At 42.5% G+C, this 24,636-nt stretch overlaps 2 protein-coding genes across 2 annotated transcripts in view; both read right to left on the bottom strand.

Annotated features, from left to right (window-relative positions):
• The window catches only part of SMIM28 (small integral membrane protein 28), a 45,667-nt gene extending 33,702 nt beyond the window's left edge, over nt 1-11,965 (bottom strand). The window contains exon 1 of the mRNA XM_047102993.1: nt 11,889-11,965. Within this exon, the coding sequence (XP_046958949.1) occupies nt 11,889-11,965 (77 nt within the window). The remainder of the gene's footprint in view (nt 1-11,888) is intronic.
• Nucleotides 11,966-15,827: 3,862 nt separating this feature from the next.
• The window catches only part of ARFGEF3 (ARFGEF family member 3), a 177,157-nt gene continuing 168,348 nt past the window's right edge, over nt 15,828-24,636 (bottom strand). Inside the window, 2 exon segments of the mRNA XM_047102653.1 lie at nt 15,828-16,019; nt 19,956-21,174. Of these exon segments, the coding sequence (XP_046958609.1) occupies nt 15,828-16,019; nt 19,956-21,174 (1,411 nt within the window).

A 24,636-nucleotide genomic window follows, 5' to 3' on the forward strand; every position in this document is an offset into this window, starting at 1 on the left:
AGACATCCTTTGGCAGAATGCTAGATTGTTGAGTTGGATATAGCCATCAGTTGAGTTTCATGCTGCTTATTCCTACAGCAGATGAATTTAGTCTGCATTTTCCATGGTCATGATACCAGCCTGGCTCTCACTGTGAGGACTAATGTAACACAATTATTTTGAGAGTACTGATGAAGAAAAAATGTTGGAATTTAAGTTTGAGGGTGATTTTAACTGACTGAGGTTGGAGATATTGCACTGGGCAAAGTTTCATCCAGGCTGTTAATTTCATTTACGTATTTACCTCAAGGCATCATGTTCTAATGGAGAAAACACAGCTCTGTGGTCAGACTGATTTCAGTTTGAATCCGGGTTCTGCCAGTTGCTAGTCATGTGACCTTCAGGAATTTCCCATTTCACTTCTTGGAGCCTTTGCTTTCCCCGTCTGTAAAATGTATCTGAGACTCTTACCCTATGGAGGGTTTCTGGGGACAGCTGTATGTAAATTGTCTAGCACGGTTCTGAGTCTTGAGAGAGCGAGGGTAGGACTTGGAGTCTTTTCGGGTTTTCTACAATCTGATGCTCCATTCCGAGGGGAAATACTTTTTCTATGACATATTAAATGTGGATTCTCAGACACTCCTGTTTCTTTGAAAAGCCCACCCTCTCAGTCTTGCCTTTCTTTAGTAAAATGGTTACTTTAGTCATCTCTAAATTCATTTTAAAAATGAAAACAATGAAGAAATGATTAAATAGTCTAGTTGCTCCATTGTAGGTGTTATAGGTAAAATTCGCCTCAATTTATTTCCTAGTCTGCTGGCTGATAATGTGAGATTGTATTAATAAATGACTTTGACCATTTATCCATCAGATTTCCTTAGTCAAATCATTGCCAATATTAGTTCTTGAATATTTTAGAATAAATATGACTTTAGTATTTAGTAGTCAGATTCATTCCAGACATCTGGAGTGTTGGTATATTCATTAATAGGAAGCTGAATCTAAATAAGAATTTTTTTATAACTTAAAAAAAAATATTTGTTTTTGAGAGAGAGCTAATGCCAACACGTGAGCTGGGGAGGGGTAGAGAGAGAGAGGGAGAGAGAGAAGCCTAAGCAGGCTCCAAGCTGTCAGCATGGAGTCTGACATGGGGCTCGAACTCACGAGCTGTGAGATCATGACCTGAGCCGAAGCTGGATGCTTAACCGACTGAGCCACCCAGATGTCCCTAAACAACAGCTTAAAGTTAATTCTTTTGATGTGCTATTTTACCCATTTCATCTTTAAACATTGCTGGCTCTGTTTTTAGTTTTGAAACATTACCAATTCAAAACAGGTTTTAAAATTTACATGAAACTAGTTTTTTGTTTTTTGTTTTTTTTTTTTAATTTAAAGGGCCAATCCTGACATAAGAACATTGCATTTTTCCATTTTGCACAATGCGAGTAGAGAGTTTTAGGCCACTCTGTTTTCTCCTGCAGTGCTTTAAAAATTCAAATCAATTGGAATGTTAAAAAAGGGTATAAAATTCATGAATACATACAGAACTGTATTTTTAGTAAGCTTTACTCTAGAGCAGGGAGTCATTTCTTAGTAGGAAAAGAAAATCTGTGCACTGTCCTCATTTGAATGCCTCCAAAGCAGGAGGCTTTGTGAGAATTTATAGGAACTGTCTTGCTGTTAGAATTTTTGGTCAGAAAAATGGAATTTTTTGTTTTAAGGGACATTGGCAATCACTTTACCAGCCTGTCACGTGGCTGAGGAAGGAATGAGACTCAGATGTCATTTGCTGACAAAACAGTGCTGATTCTAGGACTAGAATAGAAGGTGACACGAGAGAAAAAATGCTTTTGTCCCAAACCTTTGATGAGTTTACCCCAGATTTACAGCCATCTTCCCTTATGATAAGCCTGGACAGAATTTCTTTAACTGATTATTATGCGACAGACTCTTGCACTTTGGGGGAAGTCTGTGAATCCTTTTTCAGGATAATTTAAGATATTTTAAACACCTTTAAATGCATGTGGTAAGATGCACTTTATTACAAAGAAAACAAAACCAATGTAGGTATCAAAATATTCAACTTTGAAACCGTAATACACATGTATTCTTCTCCATTAACACATTCAATGACGAGATCGAATAGCAGCTTTAGTGCTTCCCAAGTATGGGAATTTTGAGGGGTCTGCAATCGGGAAAGATCCGTGACCTCTGGAGGCCTGCGGTTATCACGGTGGTTTTATGCCTGTGTTCAAAATGGAAGGACACGTTACATTTCAGTCAGAGGTCAGTGAAAATAAGGGCGTAATTTTTCCCTTCCTTGTTCACAGACCCCTTAATTCTTTGTGAGTCTCAAGTTACAAACCTCTGACCTGAAGTGAAGCTATTGGGCGCTTGGGTGGCTCAGTTGGTCAAGTATCTGATTCTTGATTTCGGCTCAGGTCATGGTCTCAAGGTTTGTGGGACGGAGCCCTGTGATGGCCGCCACGCGGAGACTGCTTGGGATTCTCTCCCCCTCGCTCGCTGCCCCTCCCCTACTTGCGTGCGTGCTCTTTCTCTCTCAAAATAACCTAAAGTGAAGTGAAGCTCCCTGGAAGATGGAGTCTTGAACAACTGCAGTATTTCTGGGCTTCCGCCTCAACTCTTGTATGTATGTGTGTGTGTATGTATGTATGTATGTATTTATTTATTTATTATTTAAAAAAATTTTTTTTAATGTTTATTTATTTTATTTATTTATTTATTTATTTTTTTATTTTTAAAAAAAAATTTTTTTTTTCAACGTTTATTTATTTTTGGGACAGAGAGAGACAGAGCATGAACGGGGGAGGGGCAGAGAGAGAGGGAGACACAGAATTGGAAACAGGCTCCAGGCTCTGAGCCATCAGCCCAGAGCCTGACGCGGGGCTCGAACTCACGGACCACGAGATCGTGACCTGGCTGAAGTCGGACGCTTAACCGACTGCGCCACCCAGGCGCCCCAATGTTTATTTTTTTTTTTGAGACAGAGAGAGACAGAGCATGAACAGGGGAGGGTCAGAGAGAGAGGGAGACACAGAATCTGAAACAGGCTCCAGGCTCCGAGCTGTCAGCACAGAGCCCGACGCGGGGCTCGAACCCACGGACCGCGAGATCATGACCTGGGCCGAAGTCGGACGTTCAACCGACTGAGCCAACCCAGGCGCCCCACAACTCTTGTATTTAGAGACCAGACTTGCAGCTTTTAATTTTAGGTCAGGTTGATTATACATCAGATTCTTAGAACCAGATTCTTCGAATAAGGGTCTTGGAAGAAGACTGAGCTTCTTAGAATAGTTTTCAAAGAGTGATCCCCCGGTTGCATCACAGTACTTTGGGAAGCTTGTCGCGATGCAGATTCCTGAGCCCAGCTCCTTCTTTCTCTCCGGGTCGCAGTTTCTGAGGCAAGGCCTGGACACCTGCAAGTTCAACACTCAATCAAATGGGTCTTATAGACATTACAGCTTGTGACTATCTAGGGTAGCCGAGCTACTTCAGGGGCATAAGGGCCCTGGGTAGGAGGACTGGCTGTAGGTGGAGGAGATGTGTCTTTGATAGAGATTGAAGTCACTCTGTCAACGGTTGTCCTGTTACATTTCTTAACGGTTGTCCTGTTACATTTCTTATCACGATTACATAACGAAGCTATTTCTAAGCCTGCACTTGTCTGTAATCCACATGGAACAGGTGGTGTCTTTTGCTGGTTAGGTAAAGCATGAAGTGGGACTATTGCAGCCGCTGGCAGAAGAGGGGGTGAGGTACTTAAGTTCACCCAGAAACCAGCAGGGGAAAGGCTATAGAATCAGGTAGAGGACATTGGGCTTAGCTGTAGCAACTGAAGCCCTGCCCATTGGGAGGAATGAAATTGCACTTTGTCAAAACAGCTCAAACATCCAAGGGGAGAGAGTTTGGGAGCCTGATGGAAAATGATCTTATGAGGCGGACTTGCTTCCAAAGGGGGCAGACAACTTTTTGACATTGAGGGCCACTGGTATTGAACTTGGGGGGGGGGTCTCGTCAATTGTCAGCTCAGTTGGCCCTTCCTTGGAAATAGCTTTGCATTTGTAGGGGCAACTGTTTCCACCCCCCTCCCGCTATTCCATTGCCTTACAAAACTACACATACCTTGATTTTTAGATTATTCACTACAAAAGCAGGTATAAATCTCAGCCTGCAACTGCATGTATCAAATTGTGATTTTCTTTACTTTTCTCTGACCCCATGAAGAAGTATTCTGAGCTTCTATTCTGTCACGTGACTGCTTGCTGTGCTGCTTCCACACCATGAGGTGTGGAGATCTTTCTGCTGCCCCGTGCAAGGATTGGGACTTTTCCCCAGGTTAGCTGGTCAACCTGCAGCCAAGGAACACCATGCAGGCATGTCTTGTCTGGGTTCTTACAGTCTTGTCATCGCAAGACTCTTCCCTGACCTGCAGCCTTTCTGCTGTGGGACCTCTTCTCTCTCTCTCTGATAGCCCTGGGAATTCACTTCAACTCAAAGACAAAGGAATTCTTTCCCCTTATGTTTCTACCCTAGAGAGTTTGTCTACACTCTCTCTTTCTATGGCACTCTTCCCTCATTTAAAAAAAAAACCCACAACCATGTGTGTAGACACACATGTGTATGTATGTGTATGTGTATGGCTTATGCTTTGGGAATACAAGAGCCAGAGAATGTCACAGGCAGTTCATTGTCATTCTGCCCCATTATATACCTCCCTTGAAACAATGAATCCCTGGCCAAGTTTCTACTTGAACAGAAAGAAAGGAATAGGGAAGATACTGGGAGAAAAGAACATAGATTAATGTCTCAAATACGGTTTTAGTCACAGGATTCTACTTAATGCTTTTGAGGAAAACTTGTACTGAAGAAAGGTAGCCTGGTAGCATTCATCTATGATCTTTGGATCAGAGATCTGTTCCTATAAATCCAGATCTGTGCCCATTCCCAAATGTTGGGCAATCAGCAGTTCCTGAAAGACACAATCTCAGTTGTTCTGGTAAGTAAGGAGTCCTGTGTGCATCCTATGATTATGTTAACTTCTTGGAATTGAAGGAATCGAATGGCAAGAAGTTAACATAATCATAGGATGCACACAGGAGTCATTACTTACCGGAACAACTGGCTTCCTTGGAGTGGCGTGAGAGGGAAGGAGGTGTTCACAGGTATGCTCAGAGGGGTGTGTGGAGATGGGACAGAGCAGCTCCCCTGCCCCCAGCCACACATAGCAGGGGGCTGAGACCTGCTGAGAGGATATGTTCTTATCTCTATGCCATGCTCTAATCCCCAAAGTTTTTACAGGCTTCCCTCCCCACCCCAGCCATAGGAATAAGAACTAGTTAAATTTTTTTTCAATGTTTATTTATTTATTTTGAGAGAGAGAGAGAGAGAGAACGAGCAGGGGAGGGGCAGAGAGAGAGGGAGACAGAATCCCAGGCAGGCTCTGCACCATCAGTGTGGAGCCCGATGCGGGGCTTGAACCCACAAACAGGGAGATCATGACCTGAGCTGAAAGCAAGAGTCGATCGCTTAACCGACTGAGCCACCCAGGTGCCCCAGAGCTAGTTAAATTTACCAATTTAATAATGTAAAATTTAACTCCCTAAATTTGTACTAAGGTGCACACTGCCAGTGTTTTCAGTTGGTAGGGCTTAGAACGATGCTCAGTTTTCCAAGTACTCCATTTCCAAATGGTTTTTATCTGACAGGTCTGTAATATATGTTCCTCCCACTTGAAAAGCAAATCTGTTCCAGGCTTTTAGAATAGCGTGACTTTTATAACCCATCGTTGTATTGGAAAACCCATTGGGTTATCCGTAACTGATTTGATGCAATATTGAATTTTTAACTATAATATAGCCAACAGCATCCTCTCCTTTATAATTGGTAAATTAGCTTGAATACTCATTTTTTTTCAAGTTGAGTTCTAATGGAGTCTTCTGCATCAAAGCATTTACCTTCTAATTTATCTCCCTGAAGGTTATTCTCTGCAAGAGACACTGGCAGAGAATGCTGTTACTTCCTTTTGTCATTTACATTTACTTGTCTGTTACAGTAGTTCAATATAGCAAATAATTAGTATCCTGCTATAAAGATGACTAGGAAACCATATCAGTGTCAACTGAAGTTCAATTATTTGAGTTCCCAGATCTAAACTGTTGTGAATTCGATCCCTTTTGTTGAAATAGCTCCCCGCTTTTTTTTTTAAGAGATGATTTAGAAATTGCTTATAAACTTCTCTGGGATTTAATTACGCTGTTACTCTCTCCCAGTGTGCATGAGATCATTAAGCCAGACAGTTTGTTTCATGGACAACAAAACATCTTGGGCAACCAGGTTAAGTCAGCAGGGCAGGCTTAGGGCACTGATGACTTAATGCTATAACTAGGAATCTATAAATAAAAGCAAACAAGGAAGAGATAAAAAGCATGCTTAGAATATTCTTTCAAAGGCTTGAGATAATAGGAATGTCGGTCAGGATGTGAAAGCCACAATATTGCATTATGCTTCAATTTTATTTTCACTTGTTTATTGAACCTACCTTTAGGCCAGATGGGAAAGTGAACTTTCTAATGAGTGAGATGAAAGAGTTATCAAAGCTAAATTATGCAAGTTTTGATCATGAGCCAAAGAGTTGAAGCATATCAAGTCTCTACTTTTACAGAAACATCTATAAATTTATGCATGTATCATATTCATTACTAGACATTAACAATAGAAGAACTGGCCATTGATGTAGAATTTATTTCCCAACGTTCGGTTAAAGAGAGATGCATCCGGGGCGCCTGGGTGGCTCAGTCGGTTAAGCGTCTGACTTCAGCTCAGGTCATGATCTTGTGGTTTGTGGGTTCAAGCCCCGCGTTGGGCTCTGTGCTGACAGCTCAGAGCCTGGAGCCTGTTTCGGATTCTGTGTCTCCCTCTCTCTCTCTGACCCTCCCCCATTCATGCTCTGTCTCTCTCTGTCTCAAAAATAAATAAACATTTAAAAAAAAATTTAAAAAAAGAGAGATGCATCTGAGTGGCCAACCACCTCATACAAGATTGGCACAAAATGCTTAGCTTTCTGTATTACAGTGCATGTGTAGCTATGAATGTCAAGGATAGGTACGCACGAGGTCTCAAGTATAAATTCTCTTGCAGAATAGTGGGGCCGTTGATGAGATGGTTCCCCGCCCCAGCATATAGCAGTACTGCGTTTATTAATCATTAGCGTGTACAGAGCACTGCAGCACTGGGGCTTTCGTTTTCTCTTGAAGCAACCCCGAGGTTAGAGTTTATATTCATTTTCCGGAGTGGGAACCTTGAGCTTGGTACTCAAGTGTTGTCCCACTTGAGTGGGACTTTATCCCACTCCCAGGAAGAGGCAAAGCTCGAGATGTGAATTCTGCTTTGCTGGCTAAAGCCCAAGGTCACCTCGGCTGTTCTTCTCCATCCGTGAACACAGTTGGTCACTTATGTTTGTGATGTCCTTGTGTAAAGTATGTTAGTATCTACTTTAGTTTTATTTCATCCATAAGAGGGAAGTGCCTGGTGACTTAGTAGTGCAACTGTCAGATTACCAGAGTGTATGATAGAATGATAGAATCATGGTTTAAGGTCACGTGCACAGATTTCGTCTCTTTGGCAACTTGTACTTCTTTTGCCCCTCTATTGGCCAGTTTTCCATGATTTGGGCATGATGATTCCTAGGGTTATACTGTTGTAGGCTTTTGAAACAGTTTAGAAAAAAATTTTTTAACGTTTATTCATTTTTGAGAGACAGAGAGCATGAGTGGGGAAGGGGCAGAGAGAGCGGGAGACACAGAATCTCAAGCAGGCTCCAGGCTCTGAGCTGTCAGCACAGAGCCCGACATGGGGCTCGAACTGGTCAACTGCGAGATCATGACCTGAGCTGAGGCTCGAACTCGTCAACTGCTAGATCATGACCTGAGCTGAAGTCGGGTGCTCAACCGACTGAGCCACCCAGGTGCCCCTGAAACAGTTTTAAAGCTGCAATCTAATAAGACCATGACATTAAAGGGGCTGTATTTTCTTTTCAATATTACCTTCTAATAATCATATACCTATTGAGGGATTTGTTATGAAAAAAAGGTAGCGATTTTTGTAGTGGACAAATTCCATCAATATCTACTGATAATATGAATTTATTTTAGAGAAGAAAAAATATATGTAATATATATGTATCTCTTCAGATATACTTTCTAGGTATGTACCAGATTGTCAACAGTGACCTTGTCTGTGTTATGGAACTGGAAGGGGCCTCTTCAGTTATGAAATGCCATGGAAAAAGAAACCTGGTTCTTGTGGTAGTATTCTGTAAACATAAGATATTTACACAAATTATTTTGATAGGTTTTTTAGATAAGAAAATTGTTCCACATAGATTTTTTTTAATGCATTTGAATTTTTATTCTACAACACAAGCAACATAAATACAATATCTTTTAAAATATTTTCTCTTTAGAATTTTCATTTTCACCTCCGATAAAATGTACACAAAATACACTTGCAAGCTTGCTTACAGGGACCTGATAAACAATGAACAGACAGATTCTATCAAATCAAACAGTTTATCAACATATAAAGGAGGGTAGTCTCAGTTGTGTGTGTGTGTGTGTGTGTCTTTTAATAAATATGACCAAACTAAGAAGGCAAAATAAAAACTGTACTTCTAGACAAGTCCTTTGGAGTAAACAAAATGCTTCAAGGCTCCTGGTGAATGGGATTGCGAGGATGAATTCTGCATTTTATAGATAAAATGGTACACTGACTCAGATCATTATGGCTGTACCAAGCTTCATTTGTTTATAATTTTTAATGAAAACAAGTCGATTCTTTGGCATAATATAAGAAGGGATAAAAGAACCCTTACCACCCACTGGCTTTGTTTAGAGTGGGAAATGATAACAGGGAAACTGTTTATAATGTAATTTATTTTATTTCTCTTAGAAAAGCAGGAAAATAATCTCGAATAATAGTCTTTTGGCATGATGAGGGCAATAAATGTCTTCTTCTTAGCCACCCCCACCCACCCGTTGAAAACAAATTAACAAGCAAAAATAACGGAAAGCAGCCTTTCCCTCTGGGCACCTGCTTCTGCCCCTATCATGCCATACCTGGATATCCTATCACATGGCTTCAACTGAAGTGAAACCCACAATATCAAAAGCACTCATCCTTGTCCATTTTCGCCTATTCAGCGGGGAACCGATTTTTATTACAGAGAACCACTTCCAACAAAATACAGATGGAAGAACTTCCATGGGAGGAATGCAAAGTAGCCTGCACATGACCATGAGGTAGCCCTGGATGACTGTTGTGGCTGGTAACGTCAGGGCTTGAGATTCCCTAGCTTGAAGAGAAAACATTTTGTGTGGTAGTTCAAAAGGTTGGCTTTTAGCTTCCCCCCCACCCCCGCTCCCTTTTTTGGCACCAGTTGGTAAAATAAGTTGGAACTAAATTATTCCTAGAGATTAATATTTTAAATTTAATTTGAAAACCAATGACTATTAAAAGAACTAAATGCACACAGAGTTTCCAAAACAGATTATGGAAAACAAACGTGAACTGAAACAATTATTTCCATCCACAGAGGCAAGAACTTGACTCCTTAATACCATCAACCCTTTGATATGCTTTCTGATCTCACTAACTCTCGTAAATATAGTCATTTCTATTCATACAAAAATCTAAAGTAATTTAAATGATGTCAGCGTATTTAAGCAGAAGGCTTTAGAGAATATGAAATCAATAAGAATGATATAATTAATATAATTTATACATGGATAATTTTAAGGTACTTAATTTTTCTCTCTTGAATTATTCCCTGATTATTCTTTTTTTGGTGGAAAAAAGAATTTCCAAAGTGAACTAATCAGACGAAGTGTTAAGAAACATAGGCCCCACCTATATTTAAGTTAACATAATTTCACTGTATTCCCAAAGCCTGCTGATGCCCGTGAACATTTCTCCCATCACTGGAAGATGAGATAATGAATACGGTCTCTACTGTGCAGGTATGAACACAAACACACTTACCAAAAAGTCCTTCAAACAGGCACATGTACTGCTCAAAAGGGAGTTGTTCAGTTTGCAAATTTCCATGAAGCCACTTGGTAGACTCTTCACAGGTACATAAGAATTAAAATATTAATTTACACCAGACAGTTCAGATGAAGCTACGTCTAATAGTGTAATACCATTTTGAAGTGTTGATATTTGGGTGACTAATGAGAGAGAGAAACCTACTGGCAAGCAAGCAACTACTCAAAACTTCTGGAAGCCAGGAGCCAAAGTTGTGATGGAGTTGAGATGGAAACGTCTCATTAAAACTGTAATGACGGAAGAAACTCAAACACTACATATTGAAATTTAAAATCACCTCAGTACAAGTCAAAGGGTCAACATCATACAAATGTTCATCCATAACCAGTGTTTCTAAATACAAAGACGAGAAGCTTACACAGAATTCACTGTTTCATTGAACTTATACATTCATTGTCTTCTAGCTTGTAAAAAAAAAAAAACCTAATTGTTGGCATAATAAACCTAGAAACTGGGAAGATTGAGTAGGAATGCTGTAGAGAATCCAATCCCAAGGTGTCTGCCCAAGATTCAGTTCGATGTTTCTATAGAGCTTGATAAGTCAGGCTGATCTCATAGGCAGTAGTTGGAAATTTTTTCAAGCCAGTTCTCGAAATGTGGTCCCCAGACCAGCAGCACTGACCTCACCTGGGGACTTATTAGAAATGGACATTTCCAGACCTACTGAATCTGAAACCGCGGGCATGGGCCCAACGACCTGGGTTTTAACAAGCCCTCCAGGTGATCCTGATGTGTGCCAAAGTTTGAGAACCACCTAAGAGCAAAGTCAAAAGATACTAGACAACAACCACTAAAAACTTTAGGATAGGAACTAATAATACGCAGCAATTCTTGGTGGTTGACAAGCTGGAAGGACCATACCTGGATGGGATGCACCAGTAGCTGACTGTAATTTTGTTACTAAGATGGTCAGCCAGTCTCTCCTCCCTGGAACCCTCACGCATTATTACACAAAGATACAGGGGAAAGGTTTTATATGGTGCTAGTGGTATTGTATTGCATTTTCCTCAATTAGTAAGAGGTGCCATTGTTAACAAGGAAATTGAATATTGTTCTCAACTGAGTTTCTCATAAATTATCCCCCGGGATAATTTTTTTTTTTTTTTGGTCTGTTTTCCCTGAAGCAATGATTGTATTTTGGAAATCTAAATGGTGTTCTAGTCCAAAACTCTGTATTAAAATTTTAGTTACTTCCACATCAAATATAAACATTATAAGCAGAGGAAGAGGATCTCATAAAAGGAGAGAGACAGTTTTCTAGATTGTTCCACTATGAATGAACATAGTTTTTTTTTTTTTTGATGAAGCATAATTATGAGTTCTTTACTGATTTCATTAAATCTTGCCCCATAACAAGCTCCTTTTTCCAATAAAAAGTGCTTAAAGAGAGTCTCTTGCTTTTTCTAAGGCCACACTAAATGTCACCAGGATCACCTAAGTGGTACCCATGCATATCCAAGTTCTGTCACCCGCTTAATGTCATATGTTGGATATTCCTTACGTCTGTTTCCTTGTCTGCAGAGTATGTAGAAATATTGAGGCATATGGCACATGGTGGATATTAACCTGATGCCCTCAGTACCTGGATCTTTAAACAATCTTGTCCTACCTGTCGCTTCCTTTTCAGAGAGTGCAGTGGAAAACTGGTTAGAACGGATTCTGCATATTCTCAAACTTTGATGATGACTTTTACTGCCATCTACTTCCCAGGGAAGCAAGTAGAGAGGCACTGTTGGCTACAGGGCACTTGATTCTGAGTGATTAAACGGCAATTGAGAAAAGTTTACCAATCGTGCATGTCCTTCCGGACACAGACTGCCATGCACACCTGCAGAACAGCTGGCCCCGAATAGTAATATTCCATCACTTCCGGCTAATTTGGCAAGTTTTCTAAATTACCACTGAGGGTCTGCTTTAAGACTAAAGTTCAGACCTTATTTTATTTTCAAACACCCCAAAACATTGTATTATGTATGATCTTTCTATGAACGAACACGTTTTTAAAACCCTATTTGAAAAAATCCTCCTAGGATTGCAGATATGAGACATCGATTAAATACTTTCAACTCATTTTCACTGTTTAATTCCTGGCAACACTCATGTATTCACTCTGTGTCCTTAGAGCATTGTATTGTAGACAGAGCATGGCCTTTGAATTCAGGAACACCTCTTTTGCAACCAACGTTGCCATTTACTGGTGATCTTGGGCAAATATCTTAACCTCTCTGGGTCTGTGTCCTCATCTGAAAAAAATGAGGAAAACAGAACCTGTTTGACAAGGTTATCGTGAGAGCTAAAGGGTAATGTAGGTTCAGGTCTCCGGTCACGGTGGCATTCAACAAATGTCACCTCCTCTCTGTCGTCTGTAACCTCTTGCAATTGTTACCAGCTCCAAACTAAGGTCTTCACTCTGCTTAGTCTGATAGGGCGGACACAAATGGATTTTCTTTTCTGAGAAAGAAAACCTTCTTGCAGAAGCAGCCCTGTGATGTATTTGGGGAAAGTCAGGGATCTCTGTCATATAATTGCATTACGTTCTTACAGTGAAGGCTACTTGATGGTCTCAACGGGCTCTGTATAAACCTTGAAACAACAAGAACTAAAAGCCTGGTGACACTGTACCAAGAAGTTTCCATTTAAAGGTGCTTTTGAATTATGTTAACATTCTGTCATGTTTGAAAATAATTTAATCTGAGCCATTATATAGGTTAGCAGCTGCCTTGGTCATTATATAGCGTAAAGATGGTAGAAAGTGCCCTAGTTGTATATTGATGGAGGCTACAAAATAATCATAAGGGGAGAGATGGCAACATGGTGTAAGGAAGCAGCCTAAGCATTTTTAGAAGCTAATCAGGAGAGGCAAGAGCTAGGCGAGACGCTGGCCCTCCATCAAACCTATGTCCTCATGGCAAGGAGAAATCTGATGATGCGTGTGGTCTACTTGGCTGTCAGGAATTCCTAAACACTTTGAATTTTCTAGGTATTTTCATGATGCACACTTTACCAAAATATTAGAAAAAGAGAGTACGTCTCAGTCGTAGGGTAACACACTTTGGGCAGTAAATACAGGCAACTGAAAGTGACGTGCAAAATCTTATTGTGCTTAGATCAGTAAATACATGGTCATGACTGTTTTTGCCACAAAGGCTGTCTTGACCTTGGTCTTTCAGAGACCTTGGGAGAGATGGAGTGAAGGAAGAGAGGGAGAGAGGCAGAAACCCAGACACTGGAAGTGTGTGAGGGGCCAAACAGGGAAGGGACCACTCATCTACCGAGGGTCCCTAATTATTTCCCTTTCCTCTCCACTCCTGGAGAAGACAGACGTCATTGTGACCTGAAGTCCTATTTGTTAGAGATTATTTGTCTCCGGCGATGTCCTCTTGACAACAGCAAATACCTCTGGGAAGTATCAAGGTGAGCTGAGACCAATATGGGCCTCGGGGTAGGCTATAGAATAGATGATGGGAAAGGGCTAAAACCCTCTTACAAAATTGTAGGTAAAGAGCTATGCACGTTTTCTCACTTTTTCACTCTTCGAACCTATAATGAGTCCTAGTCTCAGAGCAGTGTTTGCACATAGTATGGGGTAAATTTATTTTCATAAACTAGCCTTGGATCTCATGAGAGAGAGTCTATGGGAGAATGAATTCTGATTTCCAAACAACTAACATATTCTGGGACGTGACATTCTAAATTGAGACTGGCTTTGAATTTTTATGCTATATAAAAAGTAATCATGGATTTGACACTCTGCTTCTCTGAAGCTTCCTCCCTACCCCACCCCATGGCCCTCACCCCCACCAAGTTAATTTTGTAGTCCTCATGGGTTCACAAAGGGAAGTAAACCTCAGAGAAGCAGTATATCACGGTGGTTCTGTTTCTTTTTGTGGTTATTGTGAAAACAAAGGAAAAGTATCGGACTTTCCATTCTACTTCCAAAATAGAAAAAGTTTAAAAGTATAGAATACTCTTAAATACATTGCTGTTCCAACAATTCACTACTTAAGATCAAATAGTTGATCTGTGTTTACACTTGAATTGTTGTCTAATGAGTAAAACCTGAAGGCAAAGAGAGGGTTTTGTGGAACTGGAAAAATGCCTTCTGGATTTTGCTGTGATCTCTCGATGGCATACGAAATGATGGGGTTCTTTGAGATTGCCTAAATAAATCAGGGAACTCTGTCTTCCTTGAGAAATATGTAAATATCTACAAGGTTAAGATGAAGTTTACAAATACTAGCACTGAGCAAAGTTGTTGGTTTGAAATCCTTACTTCTGTACTGAAGAGTTGATGTTTTATTTTTCAATGACATTCCATTGTGAACACGTTTTTAGGGGCTGGGAAAATGATAATGTATCTTAGCAACAAACTCTACTTTCTAGAATGTACACGAGTGGGCTTGATGAGTTTCAATCATTATAACTGAAGAACTATTAAGTGTACTGTAAATATGATAAAGTTTCCAAATTAATTTCCTAGTGATATCTAAAAGAAATATTCATGTAAAAGAACAGCCTGGAAAGACACCAGACATAAGTAAATTTACTTGCCAGAGAGGAGAAGTGTTTGAAATTGAAAAACTTAATTTCCTAAATTTCATTCTGTGTCCCCTTCTCCTTTAATTTTCTTCTGAGACCAGAGCTTGTATGCCTGACACCCTCATTTTATGTGATGCTTGCATAATATTTTAAGATTTAAAATGACTTCGTCACAATCTCTTTTCTCACCCCTTCCAGCTGTCTCCCTACCCCACACTTCCTGCCCCGTTCCCTGAGAAGTCTGCTCACTGGATGGAGAACTGAGTCCTTTCCTCCGAAGGTGCGGATACAAAATGAGTTGCATTTTAACGTTTTGTTTCCTTAAAAACCCAAGGTTCTGCCCTATGTTCAGATAACTGTGGAGCAGAGAAATGTCTGTGCAACAAAAAACTAAGGCACCATTTTTTCTTTCCCTTTCCTGTTTTGCCTTGGGAGCAAAAGCAAAGACTAATGGGAAGCCAGGGTGGCTGGTCAGTCTGTCTCTTGGCAACATCTGTGTCAGCCAATCTGTGTGTCAAAGGCTGCCAGCCCGTAGACTTAAAACCCCGCCAGGAAAGCATTTTCTTCCTTTAGAAATAGGGAAATAAAGGCACAAACGTACCTTAGAAGAAGTTGGTGAATACCAACTGGAAAATCTTGACAGTTTGGGATGACTTTGAAATGTTCTGGGGTATTTTACAGAGGAAGCCATCCCTTTCTTGATTATGACCCCCAAGAATGTTTTTCCAGCTGCTAATAAGCCCATAATCATAATAGAAAATCTTCCTCCAGTGAATGTCTTTACTAGATGCCTGAGTGCTTACCCATCAGCTTGACTTACCAGCAGATATTTCCTTAACATTTCCATTAAAAAAAAAAAAAACATAGGTCAATGTAGTGTTTTCAAAGGGGTGGTCCTGGAAAGGGATCCTTTTGGGAATAACATCGCAAGCAAAAGCACTGGGAAATAAACATCAAGATTTAGAAACGTATCAAGGAATGGAGACTCTTCTGCAATAATGTGCAAAATCAGAGAATCATTTGTGTCATCCAGATACAAGGTTAGTGTCCAGGTTGGCCCCAGTGTTAGGGAGCAACAGATTGTTCTCTGAGACACTTGTTTTGGTGGGGCTGGTGGTGGGGATAACGCGATCAGACTGGCAGGCACTCTCTAACCCTTGCTACTGAACTTCCTCAAAGTGAGTCGTCTACACGATGATGTCGTAGACCCGGCCCACTCTGCCCAGCCATTCTCTCACGGCCTGGCGCACGCGGATGTCGGTCACGTGACAGGTCAGCTGGCTGATGCACGGGAACACTGCAGGCTGGAGAGCCGTGAAGGTCTGGTCTGGAAGGATCTGAATCTGGTTGAGAACTGTTAGCATCATGTTGGTCCATGCCTAAGAGAAAGGATTTAGGGGAATTAGCAGCTTTCTCCTCTGGGTTCAGCTGAACTCTCAGGGGTGGCTAAGCCCTGCCAGTGTGCAAATGAGTTTTCTGTCTTTGGGCTGCAATAAATCTGTCTTTACTAATTGAATGTAGCGACTAGAAATTGTCATTTTGAGTTCATCCATACAAGGAATAGCAGAGACTCCTCTGACATTAGGAATACCTGATTTTCAGCTTTTGTAGGCTAGAGGCGTAACTCGTTTCATTGCAGTTCGCTTTTACTGTGCTTCCCAGAGAGTGGGTTTTTTGTGTTTTCATTTGCTTACTTTGTGTCTCTGTGTCACATTTTGGTAATTCTCACAATATTTCAAACTTTTGAATTATTATTTTTTTTATAGTTTTTTTTCTTTTTTTTTTTTTTCAACGTTTATTTATTTTTGGGACAGAGAGAGACAGAGCATGAACGGGGGAGGGGCAGAGAGAGAGGGAGACACAGAATCGGAAACAGGCTCCAGGCTCTGAGCCATCAGCCCAGAGCCTGACGCGGGGCTCGAACTCACGGACCGCGAGATCGTGACCCGGCTGAAGTCGGACGCTTAACCGACTGCGCCACCCAGGCGCCCCAACTTTTGAATTATTATATTTGTTTGGGTGATCTGTGATATTACTATTATAACTGTTTTGGGTGCCATGAATTGTGCCTATATAAGATGGTGAACTTAATTGATAAACACGTGTGCTCTGACTGCCCCACTGATCAGCCCTTCGCCCGTCCCTCTCCTTGGGCCTCCCTATTCCCTGAGCCCCAACAATATTGAAGTTAGGCCAGTGAATAAGCCTACATTGACCTTTAAGCGTTCAAGTGAAAGGAAGAGTCACAGGTCTCTCACTTTCAATCAAAAGCCAGAAATGATTATGCTTAGCGAGGGAGGCGTGTTGGAAGCCGAGACTGGCACAAAAGCCTAGCTTCCAGCCTAAGTTAGCCAAGCTGTGAACGCAAAGGGAAAGTTCCTGAAGGAAATTAAAAGTGTGACTCCAGTGAACACACACATGATAAGAAAGAAAAACAACCTTAGTGCTGACAAGCAGAAAGTTCGAGGGGTCTGGATAGAAGATCAAACCAGCCCCAACATTCCCTTTGGCCAAAGCCTAATCCAGAGCGAGACCCTAACTCTCTTCCATTCTGTGAAGGCTGAGAGAGGTGAGGAAGCTGGAGAAGAAAAGTTTGAAGCTCGCAGAGGTGGGTTCATGGGGTTTAAGGAAAGAAGCTGTTTCCCTAATCGAAAGTATTGATTGGAAGCTGCAGCAAGTTTTCCAGAAGATCTGCTGAGATAAGTGATGAAGACGGTTACACTAAACAGATTTTCAATGTAGATGAAACAGCCTTCTGTTGGAAAAAGATGCCATCTAGGACTTCCATAGCTAGAGGGAAGTCAGTACCTGGGTTCCAAGGGCCGGCTGACTCTCTAGTTAGGGGCTAATGCAGCTGGTGACTTTAAGTTAAAGCCACTGCTCATTTACTATTCTCAAAATCCTAGAACCCTTAAGAATTATGCCGTATCTACTCCGTGCTCCATAAATGAAACAGCAAAACCTGGATGACAGCACATGTTTACCCATGGCTCACTGAATATTTTAAACCTACTATTGAGAACTGCTACTCAGAGAAAAGGATTCCTTTCAAAATATTACTGCCTGTTGACAATGCACCTGGTCACCCACGAGCTCTGACGCAGATGTACAACGAGATTCACGCTGTTCTCGTGCCTGCTGACACAACAGCCATTCTGCAGTCCGTTTCTCCTTTCAAGTCATTATTTAAGAAATGCATTTCATAAGGCTCGAGCTGTTACAGTGATTCCTCTGCTGGATCTGGGCAAAGTAGATTGAAGACCTGGAAAGTATTCACTGTTCTAGATACTGTTAACAACATTCATGATTCATGGGAAGAGGTCAGAACATCGACATGAACGGGAGCGTGGAAGAACTTGATTCCAACACTCATGCAGGACTCTGAGGGGTTCAGGACTCCGTGGAGGAAGTAACTGCGGTGTGGGGGAAACAGCGCAAGAATCAGAAGCAGAGCCGGGAAATGGGCCTGGATTGCTGCCACCTCATGATCAAACTTGAATGGATGAGGGGTTGCTTCTTATGGATGAGCAAAGCAAGTGGTTGCTTGAGATGGAATCTACTCCTGGGGAAGACTATTGAAATGACAACAGAGGATTTAGAAGATTACATACACTTAGTTGATGGAGCAGTGGCAGGGTTTGAGTGGATGGATTCCCATTTTGAAAGCAGTTCTAGTGTGGGTCCAATGCTATCAAACAGCATTGCACGCTACAGAGAAACAATATGTCAAAGAGTCGATGCAGCGACCTTTACTGTCGCCTTATTTTAAGAAAGTGCCACAGCCACCCCAGCCTTCAGCAGCCACCACCCCGATGAGTCAGCAGCCACCAACACGGAGGCAAGACCCTCCACCAGCAAAAAGATTATGACGTGTTAAAAACTCAGATGAGTTTTAGCAATGAAGTATTTTTAAAATTAAGGTATGTGTATATATATATTTGTAGATATAATGCTATTGTACACTCTATAGACTACAGTATAGTGTAAACATAACTTTTATATGCTCTGGGAAATAAAAAAATTCATTTGACGTGCTTTGATATTTGCTTTATTGCAGTGGTCTGGAGCTAAACCTGCAATATCTCCAAGGTATGCCTGTACCAAAATCTTATTTATTCCTCATATTTTTAAAAACTCTCCTGCCTTCTCATAATGAAGAAACTTTATTTTATTTATTTTTGTGAGGAGGAGGAGAGAGAGAGAGAGAAGGGAGGAGAGGGGCAGAGAGGGAGACAGAATCTGAAGCGGGCTCCAGGCTCTGAGCTGGCAGCGCAGAGCCCGATGTGGGGCTTGAACCCATGAACCGTGAGATCATGACCTGAGCCAAAGTCGGATGCTTAACCCACTGAGTCACCGAGGCGCCCCTTATGAAGACACGTTAAATTATCAGTCTCTATAATGCCTAGCAAACTGGAATAGGACTACCATACGTCTCTGTTAGACTAGATTAGCAAAAGTCCAGTCAAAGATGATTTTTGTGGGTTCTAAAGTTTAGTACTATGTTCAAAATACTTTAGAGGAAAAAGAGGCATCTTGCAAGATTCACGCTAAGTCCAAATTTATGTTCGTCCTAAGAATATGGTTATGTGTAGGTTCATAGAACCCTAGGATCGAAGATCTTCTAACTTATGCCTGCAACAGGGGCCCGCAATCTAAGCGCCCAGAGTATTTTGAAAGGGCCCCTGCTCACTCTAGATTCCATTTCTCTTTTCCCATCTCATCAGTTCCTAAACTGAACAAACGCTACGGCCACCGTTTTCTTCTCAGGCCGGGTTGTTGATGCCCCCACGGAATTACAAACATTAACTATATAAAGGAACAGGAACGCTCAGAGCCCTCTAAGGAATGAGAAGTTTTGGGTGCTCAGAAGGGGCTAGCAAAACTTGGGACCAAAACAGTTCATTGGTAGGACCACATAATAACGCGTGCTCTGCCTGTGTCCTTTACATATTTCCTCAGGGCATCTTCAGACACACTCGGGACTCCATGCCAGAGAAGGTATGTTCACTTTAGAAGCTTTAGCTTCATCTCATTTATCCGAGTGAGCTCCAGATTCTCAATAATATCTCTTGGAACCCATAAAACCATCCCTGAAATTAAGAATCAAATTTCAGTTTCACACAGATAGAGTGACGCAGACAGATGCTGCGTCTGAGGCTCAGGCCATCCTCTGACTTTGGAGGGAAACGGTCAACTCTCAGAATGCCTATGAGTGTTCTGTAAGGGGGGCGTGTCTGCGCTGTCACGGGGGACCCAGCCTCCCTCTTGCGCTGCCAGGCGCGCCTCCCCGCAGCCTGGGGCTGGCAGGAACCCACCTGGATCTGTGCCTCGGCGTCCCTCCCGGACACACTCAGGGAGCTCCCGGTGGAGCCAGAGCGGGGCCTCTTCTCCTGTCGCAGGAGCTCAGGGCCCGCGCTGAAGGAATGCCGCATCTGCCCCTGGTCTACCAAGTGCTGGGGACGCTGAAGCAGCGGGGAGTCCTGGCCCCGTGGACCCAGCGGCTCGCCCTTCTTCTCCGCTTTGCCCTCTTTGGGGAACGTGGGCAGGTTATGCTGCTGTTTCCTCTTTTTGTATTCAGTCATCAACTTGGAAATGGTTTTGTCGGCCGCCATGGTGTAGATTCTGTTCCCCGCGTTCTCCCACCATTCTTTCTTCCGGCTGGGATCCTTCTTCTCCACCTTGGGGCTGGGGGGCAGCAGCATGTCCCCGCTGCCGGCCCGCAGGCTCCCCGGCTCGCCGGCGTGATCCCGCGTCTGGCTCCGATCGTCCTCAGAAGGCGTGTCTTTCCCCGAGAACCCCCCGGTGGATGGGGTGGAGGACTCTGACTGGAAGGACGGAAGGATGAAGAACGGGTCACTCTTGAAGATGGGAGCCTCCTCCACGCTGTTCTCCAGGTCCAGGTGCATCTGGATGTAGTTGGTGGACAGCTCCATGCACAGCTGGTGCAGCCTCTTGACCAGCCACACCCAGTCCGCGTTGCTGATGGGCTGGACACTTAGCGACGGCATCCGGGCCCTCCACTGCCTCTTCTCCTTGCCTCTCGGGGGGCTCACCTGGGCCGTCTCCTCAAAAATGTCTTCGTCTTCTGAAGAGCACTGCTGGGAGGAGTCCGTGCTCCTCTCGTCGTCCTCGAAAAGGACTTTCTTCACTTGCTCGGCCGTGATGGTTTCTTGGTTGGTGAGGACCGCGCAGACGAGCGCGTGGAAGTAAATGTTAAAACTCATCGCGGACTGGCGGTAGAGGTTGGCAGCGCCTCCGATCCCAGACACCTTCTTCAGCAGGCACTTCAGCCCAGGGCTGGTGTCGAACTCTCTGGCCGTCCTGTACGAGTCCAGCAGCAGGTCGAAGATGACCGCCAAGTTCTGCATGGAGATGTACCTGAGGAAGCCGGCCAGCTTGGCCTCGGGCACCTGGACCGTCTTCTCTTCCCCGGGGGAGGGGCCCTTGACGAACTCTTCTAACAAGATGTCGTACAAGTTCTGGAGCAACACTTGATGCGAGAGCAGGCTCACCACAATTTCCCTGAAAGAAACGCTTCAAACGAAAAGAAAGGGATTGATCAGTAGTCTTCGTCGGCCGAACGTGAGGTTCTTTAAAGCGATTCGGATGTTGCACGTTTTGGAACGACGCGGGTGAAATGATAAACTTACTTGTAGTTTAATGCCTTCCTTTAAGAAGGGGCATTACGTGGTAACCATTTTCACCATGATTAATGGGATTGCTGATACTTTTTTAAAAACCTAGGAGCTATACTATTAATGTATTATAAAAACTATTAAATACAGGCATTTTATTTCCTTCATAGCTACGAGTCATGAAGTGTCAAACCAGAAAGTAACAATTTCTGGTCAATTCTCTGCATCTTAATCGCCTTTCTCCTCTGCCTTTGGCTTTTTTTCTCAAACTCCAAGACAGCAGCAATCTCACTGAAGTCTGGCTTTCTAGGGACCGCACTTGCTTACCAGGATTAACCGTTAATGCTCTAGGTGCCTACGTGTAAAAACTCCAGTGCTGCCAACACGTGAGATGGAGAAGAACCAAACATGTGCAGCATGAAGAAAGAGGTACTTTAACTCAAGCTTTGTAAGCCAAATTGAGGAGAGAAAGCAGCATTCACTCAACACACGCAATTCTCTTTTGTGCCCTCTCCCGCCAGCATGGCCAGGGGACTCCTTTGCGGGCCCCGAACGCTCTTTTGGATCCACGGAGATACCCCTCGTGTCAGCTATGTGGGATGGGGCGAATCCTCCCTAGACATCTAGCCAGGCCTCCTGGTTGAGAAGCGGGCACAACCCATCAGTCACGAGGACAACTTCCTCCTCGTCCTTATCAGGGCACAGCCCACATATGAGGAAGCCTTAGAAATGCCCTTTGGCGATGTGGCCTCTTCTGTTTGGTTGCATTCTTATACTAAGAAAACAATTTCAATTCCAGGTACTACCTTCAGCTGAAAACTTTAATTCCCCCACGTGGCTTGTGGTTTCACATTCTTTTCATTGCTCTTAAGAACTCCACGCAAATAGCTTATGCCATTATGTTGCAAACTGATTCCCGTGATGGGATAATTATAGCAAGACGGCAACTCTTATTAATAATGTTTATTTCAAAAATCCAACCATTACGTTATTATGTCTAGTTATGACCTTGCATGTAAAAATTACTTTTTTTTTTTTTTCTTGTAACAGAAAGGAACACAAATGCTTCTGTACATTGAAAGGCTGACCCTGCCCTTTGTGCAGTGGTACACTGAGGGAACACCATATGCTCAGCAAAGATGGAAAGAATGAGCAGCGAAGAACCGTCACCCTTTCTAACGAGTCACTTAAGTAATTGTTTTGGTGGTTAAGCGCACATGACACAAAGCTGCTATTTTGGCCATCTTAAAAAGTACAATTCGGTGGCATTAAGTACGTGCACAATGTTGGGTAACCGTCACCGCTATTTCTAGAACTTTTTCATCTCAAACTCAATACTTACTGCACAGTAACTCTCCATTCCCTCTTTTGATAAGTTAGCTAATTAATTTTTTTGTCCTCCGCCTGATAATTTATTGAAGGTATAGGAACCCTGAATATGCATTTTTCCGAAGAAGAGGGCTCGAAAAGCCACCAAATTGGTCTAATACTTTGTGTCTACAACTACAGGACACTAACTATAAGGGAAGTCCTGTCACCAATTACTCAAGTCTATACCCTTGTCTGTCTTCTTCACCACACTCTAAAGTCCCCAAGGTCCAGGGCAGTATTTTATTCAGCTGTGTCCCCAGGGCCTGGGAAAATGTCTGGTGAGAGGAGCACTCAGTAAGTATCCAAGACGAACTGAGTAACCAAAACTTATCGGTTCTAGGTGCAGGTGCCTGAACACATCACTGCCTGGACAAAATGTTCTCCGTGAGAAATGGCTCTGACGCTCCAACCCCAGGGCCCTGGCAGCCTGGACTTCTGAAGCAGGAACCACAACCAGAGGGGTGAGTTTGATCAACCTTCTGAAGGTATAAACACCATAGCCCAGAGGACATGATCTACCACCTTCCCTGAGAACTGGAAAACCCTTCACCAGCAAACACTTAAAAAGAGGGTTGACGCAAGGCCACGTTTGAATTCTGGAGGATCTTTACCAACCGAGATCCCCCTTTTGATGCTTTAGGATATAAAATGGCTAAGTGTGCGTGTAAAAAGAACAGAAAATCCCTTTTAGGTTCAAGCTGACTGATGTAGCAATAAGAAAACAAAGTGGCAGCAGCAATACTGAGGAGATCAAAATTTCAGAAAGATATCAAAAAAGCGACATAACTGTTTACAGATATGCAACTCTTAATCATCTTTTTAAAAAGACCCGGAGCAAACAAAAATCCATAGATGATTTTTCAATTTGTCCTACCCAAGCGTTTCAACCTTTTGCTCAGCATATAGCATATACCCTTTAAAGGAGGGGACCGTGAAGTGTTCAGATGCCAAGTGCAAAGGAAAGTCCTCCTCCTCGAGTTAATTGCATAACAAGTGGCTGACTTAAGACACGCTAATGTCAGTATCAGCGATAAACAGATTCATGAAGTACTACTTCTTAAAGCTCTCACATTAGGTGGGTTGTGTAAAGCTCAGGGACGATCGATGCCCAAGTGATTTAAAAACCGCACCCAGATTTCTCTTTATTCATTATTATAATCTGAATTTGATTTAGGTCTTTTTTTTTTTTTAATTTATTTCCATGGGTGATTTCAATATGGACCTCTGAGGATGCACTGGACGGCATACAAATGAACTTTCTTTAGGTCTAACTCCTCTTGCTCTCCATCCTGTGCTAAGTTAAGGTCTGTAGTAAGAGTCAAATCCAAGGATGCAAAGTGGCTCCACCCTTTTGCTGTGTCCCTGGGTAGGTGGCCCAGCCTCTCTGAATGTTTCCTCGTGGATAAAATGGGAGTGGAAACACCTAGCCACTGTATTCCACATATAGTGCTCAAACACTTATCATCATTACCATTCCTGTGTCGGAAGTTTAAAAATGGAAATTTCAGTCATGGCTATTCTCCTTCAAGTCTAGGAACAATAGTTTTCAGGCAAAATGATAGTATTTAAAAAAGGCAAGGTTCTTGGGGCAGGGCAGAGATCTTTCTGTCTCCTGACAGCTGTCTTGCTCGTAAGAAGTTGACGTATTTCTCCCTGAAATAATATAAATCATGCCTCACGTTACAATTTTCTTAAAAAAAAAAAAAGGGTGTAATATAGTCCTAAAAACACACTGAGTTGTGTCCCCCCACCAACACCACTCATATGTTGACATCTGAACCCACAGTACCACAGTGTGACTGTATTTGGAGATAAGGTCTTGAAAATTAATCAGGTAGACCCTAATCCATTATGACTGGTGTCCTTATAAGAAGAGATTAGGACACAGACATACACAGAAGAAAGACCACGTGAAGACACAGGGAGAAGGCATCCATCCAGAAGCCAAGAAGAGAGGGCTCAGAAGAAACTGACCCTGCCCACACCTTAA

The sequence above is a fragment of the Lynx rufus genome, unplaced genomic scaffold (genome assembly GCF_022079265.1).
Source record: "Lynx rufus isolate CCGP_SWC_20201006 ecotype Redwood Valley unplaced genomic scaffold, mLynRuf1.p SCAF_6, whole genome shotgun sequence".
Classification (NCBI taxonomy): domain Eukaryota; kingdom Metazoa; phylum Chordata; class Mammalia; order Carnivora; family Felidae; genus Lynx; species Lynx rufus.